At 42.4% G+C, this 18,532-nt stretch overlaps 2 protein-coding genes and 1 long non-coding RNA gene across 14 annotated transcripts; all 3 read left to right on the top strand.

The window, feature by feature from the left end:
- The first annotated feature begins 366 nt into the window (after nucleotides 1-366).
- On the top strand, nucleotides 367-3,566 carry LOC127299356 (uncharacterized). 5 transcript variants are annotated; one of them, XR_011744821.1, is made up of 6 exons: nucleotides 367-758; nucleotides 857-917; nucleotides 1,908-1,950; nucleotides 2,166-2,271; nucleotides 2,619-2,691; nucleotides 3,412-3,566. XR_011744821.1 is itself a non-coding variant. In XM_071819905.1 (6 exons), the coding sequence occupies exons 1-6, from the start codon at nucleotides 525-527 to the stop codon at nucleotides 2,620-2,622; spliced, it is 375 nt and encodes a 124-aa protein (XP_071676006.1). In that variant the 5' UTR covers nucleotides 367-524; the 3' UTR covers nucleotides 2,623-3,566. The 5 variants fall into 5 exon arrangements, 2 of the variants coding, with proteins under 2 accessions (XP_071676006.1, XP_071676005.1); XR_011744823.1 differs by having other exon boundaries at nucleotides 367-573; nucleotides 647-758; nucleotides 1,908-1,972; nucleotides 2,619-3,566; XM_071819905.1 differs by having other exon boundaries at nucleotides 367-573; nucleotides 647-758; nucleotides 2,619-3,566.
- A 320-nt stretch (nucleotides 3,567-3,886) lies between these two features.
- LOC139829907 (uncharacterized) lies at nucleotides 3,887-7,305 on the top strand. Of its 4 annotated transcripts, none has more exons than XM_071819906.1 (5): nucleotides 3,887-4,093; nucleotides 4,167-4,278; nucleotides 4,377-4,468; nucleotides 5,426-5,789; nucleotides 6,137-7,305. In XM_071819906.1, exons 1-4 carry the CDS (start codon nucleotides 4,029-4,031, stop codon nucleotides 5,466-5,468), a joined length of 312 nt encoding a protein of 103 aa, XP_071676007.1. In that variant the 5' UTR covers nucleotides 3,887-4,028; the 3' UTR covers nucleotides 5,469-5,789; nucleotides 6,137-7,305. The 4 variants fall into 4 exon arrangements, 1 of the variants encoding a protein (XP_071676007.1); XR_011744825.1 differs by having other exon boundaries at nucleotides 3,890-4,278; nucleotides 4,377-4,438; nucleotides 5,426-5,490; nucleotides 5,684-5,789; XR_011744826.1 differs by having other exon boundaries at nucleotides 3,892-4,278; nucleotides 4,377-4,438; nucleotides 5,426-5,468; nucleotides 5,684-5,789.
- A 2,861-nt stretch (nucleotides 7,306-10,166) lies between these two features.
- On the top strand, nucleotides 10,167-14,567 carry LOC127299357 (uncharacterized). 5 transcript variants are annotated; one of them, XR_011744828.1, is made up of 11 exons: nucleotides 10,167-10,648; nucleotides 10,761-10,859; nucleotides 10,950-11,365; nucleotides 11,463-11,916; nucleotides 12,013-12,058; nucleotides 12,176-12,241; nucleotides 12,651-12,958; nucleotides 13,108-13,175; nucleotides 13,768-13,936; nucleotides 14,048-14,167; nucleotides 14,329-14,567. It is a non-coding gene; the product is annotated as an uncharacterized lncRNA (long non-coding RNA). The 5 variants fall into 5 exon arrangements; XR_011744829.1 differs by having other exon boundaries at nucleotides 11,463-11,538; nucleotides 11,803-11,916; nucleotides 13,108-13,936; XR_011744827.1 differs by having other exon boundaries at nucleotides 13,108-13,936.
- The last annotated feature ends 3,965 nt before the right edge of the window (nucleotides 14,568-18,532 follow it).

The raw sequence follows: 18,532 nt of genomic DNA on the forward strand, positions 1-18,532 counted from the left end.
CAGCAACGCGCGCTTTCATGATCTAGTAATCCGTAGAATGAGGCTTACTGAGAGTCTCTACTATATTAAATGGCTAGAGGTGGTGTCCCATGGTACGTCCTAGCCTCCCACCACCATTCGAAAATAAACCCCACGGCCCACGCCCTCGTGTCCCGCACGCCAGCGTTTACATAAGAAAACAAATAAACCAGGCAGAAAACCAACCGGCTGATGGAAACGACCAAGTCACCACCCACGCACGGTCTTTGACCTCTCGTCCCACACAGCCAAAACGGAAAATTTCCCCTGATTGATTCCCCTCGCCGTCGATGCGCTGCCTCTCTCCGGCCGCCCCTCTCCGGCCGCCTCTCTCCGCCCGCGCTCTCCGCTGTATCTTCCGTCTGGCGCGCCGCGTCGCCGATGCCTCCTGCTCCGTTTTCCAAGATTACTGGCCCATCCCCATCCGCGCCGCCTCGATCTGCCATGGTCTGCTGGAAACTACCGGTCAGCTCAGCTATGGCAACTGCCGATGCCGATCGTGGAACATGCCGATCGTGCTGCTTGTGTTTGTTACTTCCTCCACCAATACAAAAGGTACGAGCCCTCTTGTTCTCGTACTACCGCACGACCATTGGCTCAAATCCTCCAATCTTCCTCCCCTCTCCAGTCGGCGTCAGGAGCTCGCCGCGCCCGGGCTTCACGGCGGTGACGACGCTGGCGTGTACGTCTTCCTGTATAACACGCCCGACGCATACAAGTCCAACTTCACGCTGGTCGCCGTAAGAGTGTTCTGGCCGGAGCCCATCGAGGCTTATATTTTGCTGCTATTTATTAATAGAGTCTTCATCTAATTCTTCTGGTTTCTTGCGCCGTACAGAAATCGAAGCTATCGAGCGTGGCAGGCCGGAACGAGAGCCAACACCAACTGCGTCCAGAAGGTTTGAACTTGTGGCTTTGTGTGCTCATAGGTTGGGCCGGCTTGTTTTTTTGTTGCATGACCTATGTGTGCAATTGCATCTTGCAAGCCTGCGATACTTTTGTTTAATCACCCGTATAGTTCCTATAGATCAGGTTAACATGTAGTTGTCTATTATACAAGGTTTCCTACTAGAATAACATAATGGAAATCTAACTTGTATTTACTTGTAGGATGTTTTCTTGTATTTACTTGTAGATTTCCCATAGAGAAGCAGCCTACAACAAGTGCTTGAATAGCTTTTTATTATATATTGTCTCCCTCTCTGTATTTGAATACTGATTCGCATATATTTTGCCTTCGCTTGGTGTCTACGTAGTTTTCAGTAGTAGGTTCAAAGGCGTGTGCAAATTCCCTGTCCCTCTTTATAGTAGTAGACATTTTTTCCAGCCGTTCTATACAAAGTGACACCATGCCTAGCTTTATTCGGTGTTGCACTATGTTTTGGTGCATAATGGCAAACCATACATTGAAAAGATTCACTTGACGTTGATACATCATCAGTTTCATATGCTCATAGCATTGTACAAACTCCAGGTTAAATTGTTTTTTTTCTGTGTGATCAACTACAGCTGTTTAAGCAGATAATAATACGACAACATCATAATCCACAGATCACAAAGTTTTATACTGACATGATGTATCTATACTCCGCATCGTACAAACTCCAGGCTATATTGTTTTGTCAAGTGTTAAGCAGATAAGAATGCGACCACATCGTAATGATAGATCACAAAATTTTATACTGATATGATGTATCTACGCTCTGAAATAGTTTGGAAGACTGTCATGTCACACTTTTTTATCCAATGAATTTATCTGGAGTACGTTGTGCGAGCATGCTTTTTTTTCTTCTTTATATGATATGAATATTTTAAAAGGATTACTATTTCAGAGCATATGATTATTGTTCTGGTATTTGATATCGATGGTATCTGCTTTTATATCCCAGGTTGCGAAGGAGGTGGATGAGTTCTTGCTGGAGTGTAATCTGAGTAATTCACCCCTCTTTATTTGGTGATTCTTTGTTAGTTTTTTACCTGAAACTTTATATCTCAGTGGTTGTATGTAATTTTTTTTTGGAAAACCTATATTTAGGAACCATGAGGTTTGGATGAACCATTCAGCGTTCTGGCCAGAGCTTGTGGATCCCTAAAATTTGCTGCTATTTAGCCTTCATCAATTTCTTGTGATTTTCTGTGTTGTACAGAACTCGGAGCTACCGGCCTTGGAGAAATTCGGTGCGGTGAGCCAAGACCACTTGCATCTCCGTCAACCTGTCCAGTGGCAAAGTCACTGCAAACCTCATCTCAAAGGTTCGCCCTTATGCCTTTGTGTGTGGTTAATGAGAATGTAAGTGCGTATTTTTTGCGCTTCGATAGGATCGATTTTCTTCTACCTATGTTGTGTGTACTGTTCCTTGGCTTATTACTCAAACTCGTGTGCGTTCAAGTACAGACTATCTATGGTGGACTAAAACTAAAAAAGAAAAACTTTAACTAACAAGTACCGATTATCTGTACAGTAATGAAACATAGTTTGAACCTAGAAACTTAGCGCTTCCACAATTATATCTCCCAAATTAACCATGTTAGTAACCCCTATAAGATGACTAAAATGATGTTATTGATGTCTTGTTGATATCACAACATATTTGTTTCAGGTGATCTTTCAACCTGGATCATCACCTGGAAAATAAAAAGAACCAAGCTTATTAGTAGAGAATAGAGTTGCAGGTCAGCAAATTTTGATTATCTCATTTTAGCATGGTAATCTTGCTCCTGCATATGCTTCCTGCCAACATTTTTTGTAATTTGTCTTCCACATATTTTTGAATATGCTTAGATGAAGGTATTTGGTTGTGGTACACACTTTGTATCGTGTGAATGCCCAGTTTTCATGCATTTCTCGGGGCGGTGAGATTTTCCATGGCAGTGCACAACGTTTTCTATCTTTACTATTATGCGGTTAGGCCATAGTTTTCATCTCTGGTGAATATCATTCAAGATTCTAAAAGGTCTGTGCATGATATAGTGGGAAACTCAGAGCAAACTAGATCATGAAAAACACATTCTTCTGTACATGTGGTTTTAGGAAAAAAATAAAACTCTACTTGTACATGTTCGTTACCAGTCTAGCTTGGATCATTGACCAAAAAAAATCTATCAACATATGGCAAGTTTACTTGTAATTAGAACTTGATCCTAAATGAGCAGCTAATAGTGCACTTTCTGTAGTACATACCTACTAAATTGTAAGAATACGATACAGCAAATCTTTGGTAACCTCTGCTTATTTTAGCATCAGATCCTTTGATAACCTAAAATATTACCCTCTAATTGTGTGTGAATGTAAAGTTAATGGGTTAACACATGTTGCTCAGTGAGTGATTACATTGTAAAGTATAGTTCTACGAATACCTGCGCTAACCTTTGATTATTATCCTTGTTTAGCAGAGTGTGTAGTCAGAAGCACCCTAGCAAAATTTAGTTTACAGAGTAACTTAATCATAGCGGCCACAATATACACATGGAATTTAAGCATGATGTCATCAGTATTGCTATACTAGAGCTTGCAGGCGCAACTTTTATCAACAAATAAACGAAGAACTTGTCGGTATCTCTACTATATTAAATGGCTAGAGGTGGTGTCCCATGGTACGTCCTAGCCTCCCACCACCATTCGAAAATAAACCCCACGGCCCACGCCCTCGTGTCCCGCACGCCAGCGTTTACATAAGAAAACAAATAAACCAGGCAGAAAACCAACCGGCTGATGGAAACGACCAAGTCACCACCCACGCACGGTCTTTGACCTCTCGTCCCACACAGCCAAAACGGAAAATTTCCCCTGATTGATTCCCCTCGCCGTCGATGCGCTGCCTCTCTCCGGCCGCCCCTCTCCGGCCGCCTCTCTCCGCCCGCGCTCTCCGCTGTATCTTCCGTCTGGCGCGCCGCGTCGCCGATGCCTCCTGCTCCGTTTTCCAAGATTACTGGCCCATCCCCATCCGCGCCGCCTCGATCTGCCATGGTCTGCTGGAAACTACCGGTCAGCTCAGCTATGGCAACTGCCGATGCCGATCGTGGAACATGCCGATCGTGCTGCTTGTGTTTGTTACTTCCTCCACCAATACAAAAGGTACGAGCCCTCTTGTTCTCGTACTACCGCACGACCATTGGCTCAAATCCTCCAATCTTCCTCCCCTCTCCAGTCGGCGTCAGGAGCTCGCCGCGCCCGGGCTTCACGGCGGTGACGACGCTGGCGTGTACGTCTTCCTGTATAACACGCCCGACGCATACAAGTCCAACTTCACGCTGGTCGCCGTAAGAGTGTTCTGGCCGGAGCCCATCGAGGCTTATATTTTGCTGCTATTTATTAATAGAGTCTTCATCTAATTCTTCTGGTTTCTTGCGCCGTACAGAAATCGAAGCTATCGAGCCTGGAAAGCCGGAAACGAGAGCCAACACCAACTGCGTCCAGAAGGTTTGAACTTGTGGCTTTGTGTGCTCATAGGTTGGGCCGGCTTGTTTTTTTGTTGCATGACCTATGTGTGCAATTGCATCTTGCAAGCCTGCGATACTTTTGTTTAATCACCCGTATAGTTCCTATAGATCAGGTTAACATGTAGTTGTCTATTATACAAGGTTTCCTACTAGAATAACATAATGGAAATCTAACTTGTATTTACTTGTAGGATGTTTTCTTGTATTTACTTGTAGATTTCCCATAGAGAAGCAGCCTACAACAAGTGCTTGAATAGCTTTTTATTATATATTGTCTCCCTCTCTGTATTTGAATACTGATTCGCATATATTTTGCCTTCGCTTGGTGTCTACGTAGTTTTCAGTAGTAGGTTCAAAGGCGTGTGCAAATTCCCTGTCCCTCTTTATAGTAGTAGACATTTTTTCCAGCCGTTCTATACAAAGTGACACCATGCCTAGCTTTATTCGGTGTTGCACTATGTTTTGGTGCATAATGGCAAACCATACATTGAAAAGATTCACTTGACGTTGATACATCATCAGTTTCATATGCTCATAGCATTGTACAAACTCCAGGTTAAATTGTTTTTTCTGTGTGATCAACTACAGCTGTTTAAGCAGATAATAATACGACAACATCATAATCCACAGATCACAAAGTTTTATACTGACATGATGTATCTATACTCCGCATCGTACAAACTCCAGGCTATATTGTTTTGTCAAGTGTTAAGCAGATAAGAATGCGACCACATCGTAATGATAGATCACAAAATTTTATACTGATATGATGTATCTACGCTCTGAAATAGTTTGGAAGACTGTCATGTCACACTTTTTATCCAATGAATTTATCTGGAGTACGTTGTGCGAGCATGCTTTTTTTTCTTCTTTATATGATATGAATATTTTAAAAGGATTACTATTTCAGAGCATATGATTATTGTTCTGGTATTTGATATCGATGGTATCTGCTTTTATATCCCAGGTTGCGAAGGAGGTGGATGAGTTCTTGCTGGAGTGTAATCTGAGTAATTCACCCCTCTTTATTTGGTGATTCTTTGTTAGTTTTTTACCTGAAACTTTATATCTCAGTGGTTGTATGTAATTTTTTTTTGGAAAACCTATATTTAGGAACCATGAGGTTTGGATGAACCATTCAGCGTTCTGGCCAGAGCTTGTGGATCCCTAAAATTTGCTGCTATTTAGCCTTCATCAATTTCTTGTGATTTTCTGTGTTGTACAGAACTCGGAGCTACCGGCCTTGGAGAAATTCGGTGCGGTGAGCCAAGACCACTTGCATCTCCGTCAACCTGTCCAGTGGCAAAGTCACTGCAAACCTCATCTCAAAGGTTCGCCCTTATGCCTTTGTGTGTGGTTAATGAGAATGTAAGTGCGTATTTTTTGCGCTTCGATAGGATCGATTTTCTTCTACCTATGTTGTGTGTACTGTTCCTTGGCTTATTACTCAAACTCGTGTGCGTTCAAGTACAGACTATCTATGGTGGACTAAAACTAAAAAAGAAAAACTTTAACTAACAAGTACCGATTATCTGTACAGTAATGAAACATAGTTTGAACCTAGAAACTTAGCGCTTCCACAATTATATCTCCCAAATTAACCATGTTAGTAACCCCTATAAGATGACTAAAATGATGTTATTGATGTCTTGTTGATATCACAACATATTTGTTTCAGGTGATCTTTCAACCTGGATCATCACCTGGAAAATAAAAAGAACCAAGCTTATTAGTAGAGAATAGAGTTGCAGGTCAGCAAATTTTGATTATCTCATTTTAGCATGGTAATCTTGCTCCTGCATATGCTTCCTGCCAACATTTTTTGTAATTTGTCTTCCACATATTTTTGAATATGCTTAGATGAAGGTATTTGGTTGTGGTACACACTTTGTATCGTGTGAATGCCCAGTTTTCATGCATTTCTCGGGGCGGTGAGATTTTCCATGGCAGTGCACAACGTTTTCTATCTTTACTATTATGCGGTTAGGCCATAGTTTTCATCTCTGGTGAATATCATTCAAGATTCTAAAAGGTCTGTGCATGATATAGTGGGAAACTCAGAGCAAACTAGATCATGAAAAACACATTCTTCTGTACATGTGGTTTTAGGAAAAAAATAAAACTCTACTTGTACATGTTCGTTACCAGTCTAGCTTGGATCATTGACCAAAAAAAATCTATCAACATATGGCAAGTTTACTTGTAATTAGAACTTGATCCTAAATGAGCAGCTAATAGTGCACTTTCTGTAGTACATACCTACTAAATTGTAAGAATACGATACAGCAAATCTTTGGTAACCTCTGCTTATTTTAGCATCAGATCCTTTGATAACCTAAAATATTACCCTCTAATTGTGTGTGAATGTAAAGTTAATGGGTTAACACATGTTGCTCAGTGAGTGATTACATTGTAAAGTATAGTTCTACGAATACCTGCGCTAACCTTTGATTATTATCCTTGTTTAGCAGAGTGTGTAGTCAGAAGCACCCTAGCAAAATTTAGTTTACAGAGTAACTTAATCATAGCGGCCACAATATACACATGGAATTTAAGCATGATGTCATCAGTATTGCTATACTAGAGCTTGCAGGCGCAACTTTTATCAACAAATAAACGAAGAACTTGTCGGTATGTCAAGTAAAATGGAGTTGAGAATTCTAAATAGTGCTTTCCTATTTAGGAAAAACTTATTCTTTGTCGAGCATATGTCCGTAAGTATGCCACAAATAAATTAGTGAAAATTGATGGATTGTTTTTAGTGGATACAGTGATGGAAACATGCAACATTAATTGTCCAAGAAAAAAGCTCTAGATTTGTTACATGTTTCCACATTAACTTTTGTGTTACATTAATTGTCCAAGAAACGCCCGCTCCCAATCTTCAGTCCAAGATCCCATCGTCGTCCGCCGCCTCCGTTCCCTCCCAAGCCTCTCGTTGCGCCCGACCGACTCAGACGGTCAGACCCCAGCTTCATCGCGCAGCACCACCGGCAACACACGACGCCACGGCGATGCCTCCTTATTCCCCGCCTCGACTCCAACCGCCGGTCTGCCCCGTGCGGGTCAATCCATGGCAACCGCCGGTCAGCTCCTTGCGCGGCAACTGCCGATCGTGGAGGTCATGGAGATTACCACCTCCAGCACAAAATGCTCAAAGCTCCCTCCCCGCCCTTGTTCTCCCCTCGTCTCCCAGTCAGCTCTCTCAAATCGGGCGACTGGACCAGCTGCTGCCGCCGCCGGGAACCTCCGACCACAGAATAGGTCGGACGCCGCCGGCAGTGGCCACGCTGCTGCGCCGACCATCTTGCTCGTAGCCCACCAGAAGACAGGAGGGCGTGCACAGGACGTCTTCCTCCTCCTTACGCCGCATCTTTGGACGAAGAAGAGTTGGTCTGCTACACCCCTCGACATCCTCTGCGTGCATGCCCCCCACGCACTGATGCTGCTTGTTCTTTTGGTTTGATTGAGATTCATGACGTGCAGGTGGAGGGCGGTGGCTCCAGGGGCAGTGACCATCGCGAGGAGGCGACTGCAGGGTACACGAAGGAGTTCTACTTCCACAACCTGCTACTCGAATCCTATTCCATCTACTGGTTCAGGAGGTAATGAACATTTGTGTATTCATTAGGCCTGAAGATTGTGCTGTTCGTGGTTAAACATATCAGATCATCTCCTAGAGTACCTTTTGAATTGCAGACAAACATGTCTGACATAGAAGCCTACATGCTCAATAGGAGCTACACACACTGGTATATGCCAACAATTGACGGGGTTGGTAGATGTGCTCATGTGCAGAACTAGGCGACATCATCCCCCTCCCTGTATTATTTACCGCAGATTGTGGTGTTTCGATTATGCCCATCTACTCGATATGGCTGTTTAATCTTGTTGTCAGATTCTCATTACTGATTTTTTATCTAGAAATTCATCCTATTATAATCATAGATGAGCTTGTTGTTTGGTGTGATTTCTCTGTGCAATTCGGATTATAAAAACAGATTCGAGCCCTTGCATTGATGGCGTGTTCTATACTGTTGTGGCCTCCCTCAGATCTGGTCATTTGTTTCTACCATAGTATATGTAGTAAAGCATTTGCAATTTGAAGGGGAAAGCTTGAACAAAACAATATGTCCTGCTCTCTGTTTGTTTTCAGTTGCTTTACCACATCAGTAACAATTGACAAATTGAAAAAAGGAAGTTTGCATATGCTGCTTTAGAAATTGTATTGGAGAGGGTGCATACATTTCAACAAATTTGTAACTAATTTGTGAGCAACCTGTCTACATATATTCATCTTCAATCTCTGATTTTTTCAACTACAACGTTTGTTTGCTGGTCTCATATTAATCAGCCTTCGGTGTAACACCTTAAGCTGGATAGATGTCATAAAAATTCAAACCAGCAATGCAGTTAAAAGTGAATATCTAGGACATTCAATGAACACTATTGTCTATCTTCTAAGATTTATCAAGAAGATTTAGTTATTGTTGGAGATTTCTCCATTGTTTTGGGCGTGCATTTCTTATTGAAAATAAGCATATTGTCCTGAACAGATTGTTAGTTGACCCATCACACAATTTTGTAGCTTCCTAGATTTCTAGACGAACCAGTAATCATCTTTTTTTTCCAGGAGATCTTTGAACCTGGACAGTATTTCTGGATCCTCTCCTAGAAAATAAAAGGGGCCAAGCATCTTCTGTATCTATTTTGGATCCTCTTTCGGTGTTTCCATCTCTAGAGAGTAAAATGGTTCGATCTCACAACTTGCAATTGAAGTTACAAAGAATTGCAATCTACCTAAGCGACGCACTCGCATTAGCACAACCTGGTTGGGATGCCGATATATTTTCCTGGCCACGTACATCACCAGTTGGTATTCCAGAAAATTCAGACAGGTGAATATCTCTAAAAAATAAACTCAAATGTTTTACTCTGTTTCTTTACTATTCAAATAATGATGAGGCATTTGTCCACAGTAACGCGTCTGGTTATTTCGTGTTTTTCATTATGCTCTCATGGAATGGTAAAGAATTGGTTCATCCAATATGCACGGTGGGTATTTATTATACTTTGCACATTTTTATTGTTTACACGTGAAATGTACATGTTAATAACAAGTATTGTTAAGCAGGATGGTTACGAGTTGCGGAAGAACTTTTTGGTACACATTCTCAAGTGTCATGAAAATGAAGCAGAAGAAAATATCCCTGCCATTGTACATCAATATTTGAGAAGCATCGAGGAGTAGATATTAGTTGATCAAAAAAATTAGTTCAGTGCTTATTATCTTATTCAAATGCTATCAGTTACGTCTGTTCATGAAATATACTTCAAACAAGGTTCTTAGAATATCTTCTGGATGTAGTTTTATACACAACTTTTATGCATGTATTATATTGAGTTATTGCAAAAAAAAAAGCCGTGGCAACGCACGGGCATTCAACTAGTTAGTGTAATGGTAAGACTGAAAAAGTAAATACTCCCTAGTTCTAAAATAAACTTCTCAACTTATTCTAGATATTAATGCATCTATAACTAAAATAATTCTAGATACATCTACATTTAGAATAAGCAAGTGCGAGACCCCTGGCGAGCCTCTGGGGCTATCCACGTTGGCGTTGGATCTGGGCGAAAAAAAATGGAAATCATCTACTTGTACTGCAGTTGTACGGAGTACTACTCGCTAGCCTAAAGAAACCCAGCTCTCGCCCCCACCCTCGCCGTTCCAAACCCTAACACATCTTGCTGGCGGCGGCGGCTACCAGAAATAGCACGACCAATGGGCAGCCGGCTACGGGGACGGCGAGAAGTGGCGGCGGGGGACAGTGGTTCCTGTATGGTGGCGAGGAAGATTGGTCGTTGTTCTCTTCGATAACCTCGCACCGGAGGGGCGTGGGCAGCCAAGTTGGCCCTCCGTGGCACCGTCGCCGCCACACGCCGTGCCGAGGGCCGCCACCGATGGTGGCAAGGAGAAGCACACGCTCGGAAGCGGCGCCAGCCTCCATCTCCGGCTCCTTTTAGTCGCCCACGGCAGCCGGCCGCGATCAGCCTCCTCCACCCCACCCTTCTTCGTTCCTCAAATGGAGGAGCACGAGCAACCCTGCTGCCATTGCTACTCCCGCATCTTCCTCATCGGTGCTGAAGAGGAGCACGAGAAGCCATCACTGCAAAGATAGAGATGGATTAGGTTGTTAACCCGATGTGAGCTGAGCCACGCCCTTCTCCCCTATTCGCTTCCTCCGATTTTGATCAAGCGCTGTTGTTTGGCTCCGCTCATTAGTTTACTTTCTGGTGAACAGGAGATGCAGGGGGGCTGCTACAGTCAAAGGCTAACGTGAAATGCCTGATCTGTTGTGACCTCAGCTCCACCCGATCTTGCAGATTTGCACCTTTCCCAGGTACCCACACCAATCTCTTCCCCTTTAGTTTCCTTTTCCTCTCCTCTCTTTTGATTTAATCCCCTTAACTTCTCATTTTTGTGTGTGCAGATGCTTTTTAATCTATGCCTAAGGTGCTCGATGAAACTCCAAACAGGCTGACATGGAAGATTTAGCTATGTGATATTTGTTCTTTGTTGTGTACATACTAATTTTTTTCTTCTCAATTGAGCTCCAGTCAACTATAAATTTGTAGTCCATCTGGCTTTGGTCAGATCTATCTAGGAAAGAAAAGAGAAAGAGTTTGGTGAAAAAGAATATGTTTTTCCCCTGTGAACAGAGTCAAGTTTGTTCTTGCCTTTTGACGTTATGGTCTGTGGTACAATATGCTGGAAAGTGGCAATTAGACATTCTAATATTCTTTTGCATATCTTTTGCATGAATTTGGGGCTACTACATCATTCCATTTGGTTGAACTTCCTAAAAATCAAAGGGACATGTTGGACTTTCAAGATATAATATCTCAGGTCTTAAACTTCTCATTTCTGTTGCCAAACTGTTTGAATAAGTTCGACTTTAGTGTTCTTTAGACAGTTGACATCATTTGTTCAAAATTGTATTCAGCTCTGCAAGAGTTTTCTCATGGTAATTGAAAGAGGTTTTTGTAATTCGAATCTGACACAAGTGCAAAACAGACACGGTAAGCTACTCACTATAGTTTTAGATATATGTTCTTTACTGTAGACATGGGAAATATAAAATATCTGCAGGTGATTAGATAATGTGACTCTTCCCCTATTCTCCCCCATTAGCCATTTGCGTACCTTATTTATAATTGAGCACTTACGTCTACTTCTAGGTATGATGGTCATCACGTCCAGATTCATAGATTAGCTATTAGTATTGGATATGTGCAATTATTTTCAGGTCAAGTGAAAAAATAAACTTCTTGATGTCCTGATAGATCATCGAGTTGTCCAGCATAGAGGTGGCCAGCTTTATGCTAGAATGCTGAAGTAAGTCTGATTCATGAGAAAAAAAACTCAGAAGCAGCGTTCTTGGTGGCTTGGAGGTGCAGGTTTGTTTTTCTTGCGATTTTGATTCCTCAGAGTTCAGTGTGCACTTGGACTGATTGTAATTTACCCTTTTGGGTTGTTTCTTGGTTTTCTTGCAGGGATTAGAGGTTTCAAAAATTGGAAGTGGTATTGGAGATTCTTTAGGTACTAGATCATTGGCATTCAGTTTGTCATGGTTTGCTAAATAATGTTATTTTTGTATTGTTTACTGCTTCAAAATTTGCAATCTACATCAGTGTTTGTTAAACTTGCTGCTTGCAGAACATTAATAGAGGAGTTTATTTTGAAGTAAGTGTGGGAAAAAGAAAACCTGGATAGATTAAAGAGGTACATGAAGATGTCGCAGCTATTTATTTAGTAGCCCGATATTAGGAAGTGGTTCATTTTTCAGCTTTCATATTAGTAGCCGGAGAAAGAATATACTGGTGTCTTGTTTTGTGTATTCATGTTAATAATATTCAAGTAGTAAGGGAAATAAATCTCCCTTGAGACAAGGGATGTTGGTGCCCTTTAGTGGAATTTTTTTTAGTTTCATACGTTGTCAACTTTTTCCTTGAATGGTAGCTCTGGTTGTTTAGTGTTCAATTAGTAAGGGAAATAAATTGGTTCGCAATTTTCATTTTCTTTGTCCCCTCCATTCTCCATGTTGCACGCATTATGTCATGCTTCAGTCCTGCACTCCTCGATTACAAATATTAAATTACTGGCGGCGTCATCTTCTGACATGGTGCCATAGGCTTCAGCTGGCCGCCACCGCTCGGAAAGTAGTACGAGGAGGAGGGGGACGAGGGTAGGAGTCTCCTGCAACCGATGGATTTCTCCGTCCCCCGGAACATTCCCGCATCGAGGGGATGGACTCAAACGGTGGCGAACAACAGGGGGTGCAGCGCATCCATGGATGGGGGCGACGCCTGTTGGATCGACATCGAAGGATTCTGTCACCGCTACCCCCTGCACCAGGCGCCAGCTCCTCCCTCCCCACCGATGTAGGCCACCTCGTCGGTAGCTCCGTCCTCACCGCCCCAGCCGCCTAGGCGAGATAAGGTGCTTCTGGTCTCCCCTCCTCCTCTCCCTCTCCCGTCAGATTCACCATGCCTTCCCAGTACAATTCCCTTTCCTATTCATGTATAAATTATATTGTTCTTAATTTCAGTTATTTGGTTGCATAGCTCATTGTTTTTACCTGTTGACAGTGCGATTGGTCGCCTATCTATGGATTGTTCGTGGGTTCTTGATTGCTCTGGTTTTACCCCCCAAAAGTGTAATGCTCTTTTATTTTTATTTTCGAATTGTGTTTGATGCAAACATTAGTTTTACTTGTATAGGGTAGAAGTTGAGAGAAAACTTCTTAAAACATTGGTGCAGAACAAGGTTATCTTTTCTTCTTCTGGTATGTTCTTGTCATCCAGATTATGATCTTGTTGTTTGCTCGAGTCATGAGGACTGTACACGTAGGAAATATGAGAAGAGGAAGAAGCAACAATATAAAATTTATTAAGAAGCTGAAGGTTTCATATTAGCCTCTTGCTTTGCATAATAAACCATAGTAAGATCCTTTTGTAGATCATGTTGTAGTTTACCCATCACCCAAAAGAATGTCACATCAACTGCAGAATTGTGACAATTCATATTTAATCTTCAGTAGAGTATCAACCATCCAAGATGCATTTTATGGACTTAGGCTGTACATTTTTTTTGGTTACTGAATCTGTTCCATAGTAGCAATTGGATGTGTTCATATATTACTATCCTATTACCCAATAAGTATGCCTATGCTTGATTTGTACGCATTCTGTTAATTCTCATGATTATTTTAATTTATGTTTGAGATCAGAAAGTAATTATTGATGCAGAAGTACAATATTTGTTCCCCTTTTCCTGTTTTGCACTCTGGAGCAAAATATATGGGGGGGGTCCTGATGAGCATTTTCTACTTTCGAAGATTTGGGCGAACGTAAAAGCAAAAAATCAAAGATGTTCATCTATCTGAACGTCACCTTACTTTGATGCTCTGATCTCAAGGTAGAATGGAAATACGTCCCCTATCACCCTTCCATTTTTCTTTGATTCATATCTGTAACCCTTGCTTTCTGTTGGCTTGGTCTGAGACCTGCTTGATATTGCTCGTGTCAGGAAGTATTGTTCTGTGGTGGTGGTCTGCTATCAAAACCAAAGTGGCATGCATGTAGAAATATGTATGGAGAATATTATTCCTCCCCTGCAAATGTACTAACATCCAGACTTAACCAACAGGTCTATTTATTTACAAATTGTTTGAGCACTTTTCCCAATTTACAACAATGCATATGTGTTTGTGTCTATCCAACATTACATTACCTAGATGAAATTCAGTTTAATTTATGGTCCAGATTTCGAATGCATTGACCCTGTTGTATAAATTGCTTTCATTTCAGTGCATCTGCTGGGATATGTACAACAATCGAGCGAGCTCTGAGCCAACCATCGACACGTAAAGCATCTTTTGTGTGCATCGGAGTTTATGCTGCTTCTGAATTTTTTTCATTTGTGCATCTTTTGTCTATATAACTTGTAAAGCGCGTGTGTTAGCTTAGTTAAGGTGTTTGGTCCATATTTCCATACGAATTTCTTTCATGTAAGAATCTTGGTCTATGTAAACTACATAAGCCGATGTCTGGTATTTCATGGGATCCAAAACTGAATGCAAGTGCATATTCTCTTCACGAACTCTTTCCTACAGTTCGGGTAGGCTATAGATATGGGCAGTTTTGTGTACAGAGGGGAAATCAGAACTTAATTAAAATGCAGATTGATAGCTGTGCCAAAGCAAAAAAGTGATGCCTTGCTGTTCTGAGTCGTCACGCGCTATGAAGGTGAGCGATTGGCTCGCCACTTTCCGGTGAGGAGGCGCCCCATGGGGCGCTACAGCCACTAGTTTAGATAAAGGTAAGACTAATCACAATGCATAGTATCATATAGCAGTATCATGCGTATGATACTAGTACATGTTACTATCTCCACAATGCATGGTATTATATGCTAGTATCATAGTCTCTATATATTAATTGTTTTGTAGAATCTGAATGCAAATATATGTACAAGATTTACTTGACATTAATTTTTCTAGTAGTATGTGTTATGATACAGTATCTACCTATGATACTAGTATCCTCTCTCTCATCCTTAATTGCACTGCCACATCAGCATTTTGCATGCATGGAATGCATGATACTACATATGATACTCCCATTGTGGGTAGTCTAAGACCCTTATTTTAGAACGAATTTAATTAGTACAACGACACATAGGTGTAACAGAAAAAAAGTAGGCTTACTGAGAGTTAGTGTAGCGTGAAGACTGAAGAAACCTTCAGCACCACGTAGGAATTATTTGTAATTCTACATATATATGGAGGTTCTGTTCGGGAGAATAGAAGCTGGATTCATTCGGCGTGGGGGGAAAAAATAGAAAACCGGTGTTTTGACATGCGGTGGCCGGCAATGTAATCTGGATGAAAATTATGGACAATAAAAAGCAGTGAAATAAAAAAATCTTATTTTTATTACTAGCAAAAATACCCGTGCGTTGCAACGGGAGGAGGGAAAATCTATCCCTCCGAAAACGGATAAAAATTAACTTTTGATCCATAAACATCAACTAAATTTACCCATAGCTTATTGAGCCGTGTAGAATAATTTTATTTTTGTACCCACATGAACAACAAGTTTGCAAGCTATGGGTTGAGTTTTATTAAATATTTTATACTTGTACAATTAACCCCTCAAATGGTAACTCTAGCGGTTTGAGTCTCTTAACAAAAACAGTAATTGAGAAACTAAATAAAAGATGAAAATTCAGGAATTGGTTGCAACAAAAAAAAGTCAAATGAGCACGTGAATCACATCGATAATGGAGTTCGTGCATCGCTGCTTGAGTTTTGTTTCTTCCATACTATTGGTATGTATCTCAATATTTGTTGTAGTTTCAATCATAAATAAATAGCATCAAAATCAGAGTAATTTCGTGTATTACCAGGCGTTGACTCAAAACGAGCATAGACAACAATCCCACTACTACATGGATATTATTATTGCTCCAAATATAGCTAAAATCCTAAAACCTAGGTACTTAAATAACATTTGGAGCACAATACCTGCTTGTTGCAGCTATAGTCACCTCACAGTCCAGATCACATAGAAATACAATCAAGTGGCATAAGTTAGGAGCCATGATGTTTCCAAATAACACGAAATATCCTGCTAATTTGACAATCCAGGGACCTCAAATAAAATGGCATTCAACTGTTTTGGCCTATTCAGAAATCAAAATCAATGTTAGTTTATTGTGAACAAAAATCGCAAATGATGGTTTATCTAGGAACCATCTCACTACAATTAACAAATAATCGAACCTATTCAGCTCATAGGGCATTCAGGTTACCAGGCTATCAATTTTGTACTACATATACAAAAATCACCTTCATTAGATCCACCAAAGCAGCTTGGAGCAGATTACATCCACCTAGCACCTTCAAATAGATTCTCTTTGAAAACAAAGAAGATGACTAATGCCCTCTGGCTCTTGCAAACAAAGGGTTGTCGACTGATGTGATTTTGGAGCCCCTCTGCTGCAATTCTCAACATCTATCTGTCACACCCTCTACCTCGACGGTGGACACGACCAAGTCGCCAGGCTGAGCTGGCGAGCTCTCTGGGCCCAGCGTCAGAGTAAACATGAATGTGAGCGTGTGTTGGCCGTGGGCCTGTGTTGTTTTGAGCTGGAGTCACCCAGGTTATAAGGGGACGAGACGTGTATTGATGGGACATGAAAAATGAAAATGACAGACTGAAATTCTCATCCTCTTGTCTGTTTTCCCATCCCCTTCTGTGTGCTCTCCTCACCTAAATCTCTCTCTTCTCTCACGGAAATCCGCCATTGTTGGCCTACTGTGAGGTTCCCCAATCACAGGGACATCACAATCTGGTATCAGAGCTAGTGCCCGCTTCGCTCGCGCTCCATAGTCTCGAGATCTGACCGGTAAACTCCACCGTGAAAGGTGTGGTGTCGCTCCGGTGACGCCACGCAAAATCCTGATCGGGGTTCGGTTGGATTCAGAGGAGAGTCGCGACGGCGCCCGCTAGATCTGCCCAACCGTCGGCGCAGACGAACTTTGTACTGGAGAAGATGGATGCGCTACAGAAATCGGTGGAGGAGTTGGTAAAAAATTTTGGTGCGATGGCGGCCGAGGTGAAGGTTGTCTCGGGCGACGTCCAAGGATTGCGGCAGCAGATCGTGGATTTCGGCGAGGACCTCGATGGGGTCAAGCGCCGTCTCGCAGAACCAGCGAAGCAAGTTCGTGTCGAGATTCCGCAGGCCACCAAGGGCGCTCCGACCGCCCGCCTCACGAACCACGGGCCGCCTCTCATCGATACGTCTCCGTCGGGCGCCGCGGGGTTCGTCACCGCGCCCTCGTCACCGGCCGGGAGAGCTGCGGAGGAAACGCCTCCTGCAGAAGGAACACATGCGGCGGATTATATGGTGCGGCCGCGCCGCCACGATTTTCCACGTTTCGCAGGTGAATCGCCATTACTCTGGATCGATCTCTGTGTGACATATTTTGAGATGTACAAAGTGCCTGAGCATCATTGGGTTAGTTCTGCTATTTTGCACTTGGATGGTCATGCTGCTCTGTGGTTTCAATCTTATAAGCGTCAGCACAGACTAGTTCATTGGGATAGTTTCATGCAAGCGATTGTTGCGGAATTTGGTTTCGATGAGTATGATGGTCAGATGACAACACTGCTCCAGCTGAAGCAGACTGGTACCGTATCTGAGTACAGAAAATCTTTCGAAGAGTGTATGTATCATCTTATAGCTTTGGATGCAGCTCTTAGCCCGCGTTGGTTCGTCAGTCAGTTCGTCTTTGGACTGCGTGATGACATTCGTTGTGCCGTCAGATTGCAAGGGCCTACGAGTATTACTCGTGCTGCTTCTTTGGCTCGCATCCAGGAGGAAGAAAATGAACATCACAGGCCAAGGAATAGAGTTGGAGCACCCACCAAGCATCCTCCAAGTGTAGTTGCAGCAAATCCAGCAGTGACAACACAACTAGGTTCTCGGTTCGACTGGCCTCGCAAGCAAGGTAATGACGACTTCAATCGTGAGAGGCAGCTGCGGGATTTTCGTCGTGCTAACAACCAATGTTTCAAATGTGGTGACAAATTCTCCAAGGACCACCAGTGCAAACGCCCAGGTCAGTTGTTGCTGATAGAGGTGGGAGATTTTGGCGAAGTTTTGTCGGACGATGCTGTCAAAGCTTTGGAATTACTAGAGGAAACAGAGGCACCTGCTGCTTGTTGTAAGCTCTCTGTAGATGCTCTGGCTGGTACTGCAGGTGAAGAAACAATCAGACTTCGTGCTCTTGTGGGAAATCAAGTTATGCTCCTGCTTATTGATTCGGGCAGCACACACACTTTCGTGACTAAAAATTTTGCTGAGCGTGCTGGCTGCATTATTTCACCTGCTCCAACTATGTCCGTCAAGGTAGCAAATGGGGAGACTATGATATCTGCTGAGCAAGTGAAAGGGTTAAACTGGTGGACTCAAGGTCACACGTTTGCTACTGACATGAGACTCCTG

The sequence above is a fragment of the Lolium perenne genome, chromosome 5 (genome assembly GCF_019359855.2).
Source record: "Lolium perenne isolate Kyuss_39 chromosome 5, Kyuss_2.0, whole genome shotgun sequence".
NCBI lineage: Eukaryota > Viridiplantae > Streptophyta > Magnoliopsida > Poales > Poaceae > Lolium > Lolium perenne.

Bases quoted from the DNA above. Each gene is read 5' to 3' on its own strand.
- LOC127299356 (XM_071819904.1), top strand. From the start codon at position 400: ATGCCTCCTGCTCCGTTTTCCAAGATTACTGGCCCATCCCCATCCGCG. The intron at 759-856 runs GTAAGAGTGTTC...TGCGCCGTACAG, and splicing joins CCAACTTCACGCTGGTCGCC to AAATCGAAGCTATCGAGCGT. The intron at 1,951-2,165 runs GTAATTCACCCC...TGTGTTGTACAG, and splicing joins CTTGCTGGAGTGTAATCTGA to AACTCGGAGCTACCGGCCTT.
- LOC139829907 (XM_071819906.1), top strand. From the start codon at position 4,029: ATGCCGATCGTGGAACATGCCGATCGTGCTGCTTGTGTTTGTTACTTC. The intron at 4,094-4,166 runs GTACGAGCCCTC...TCCCCTCTCCAG, and splicing joins TTCCTCCACCAATACAAAAG to TCGGCGTCAGGAGCTCGCCG. The intron at 4,469-5,425 runs GTTGGGCCGGCT...TTTATATCCCAG, and splicing joins GTGGCTTTGTGTGCTCATAG to GTTGCGAAGGAGGTGGATGA.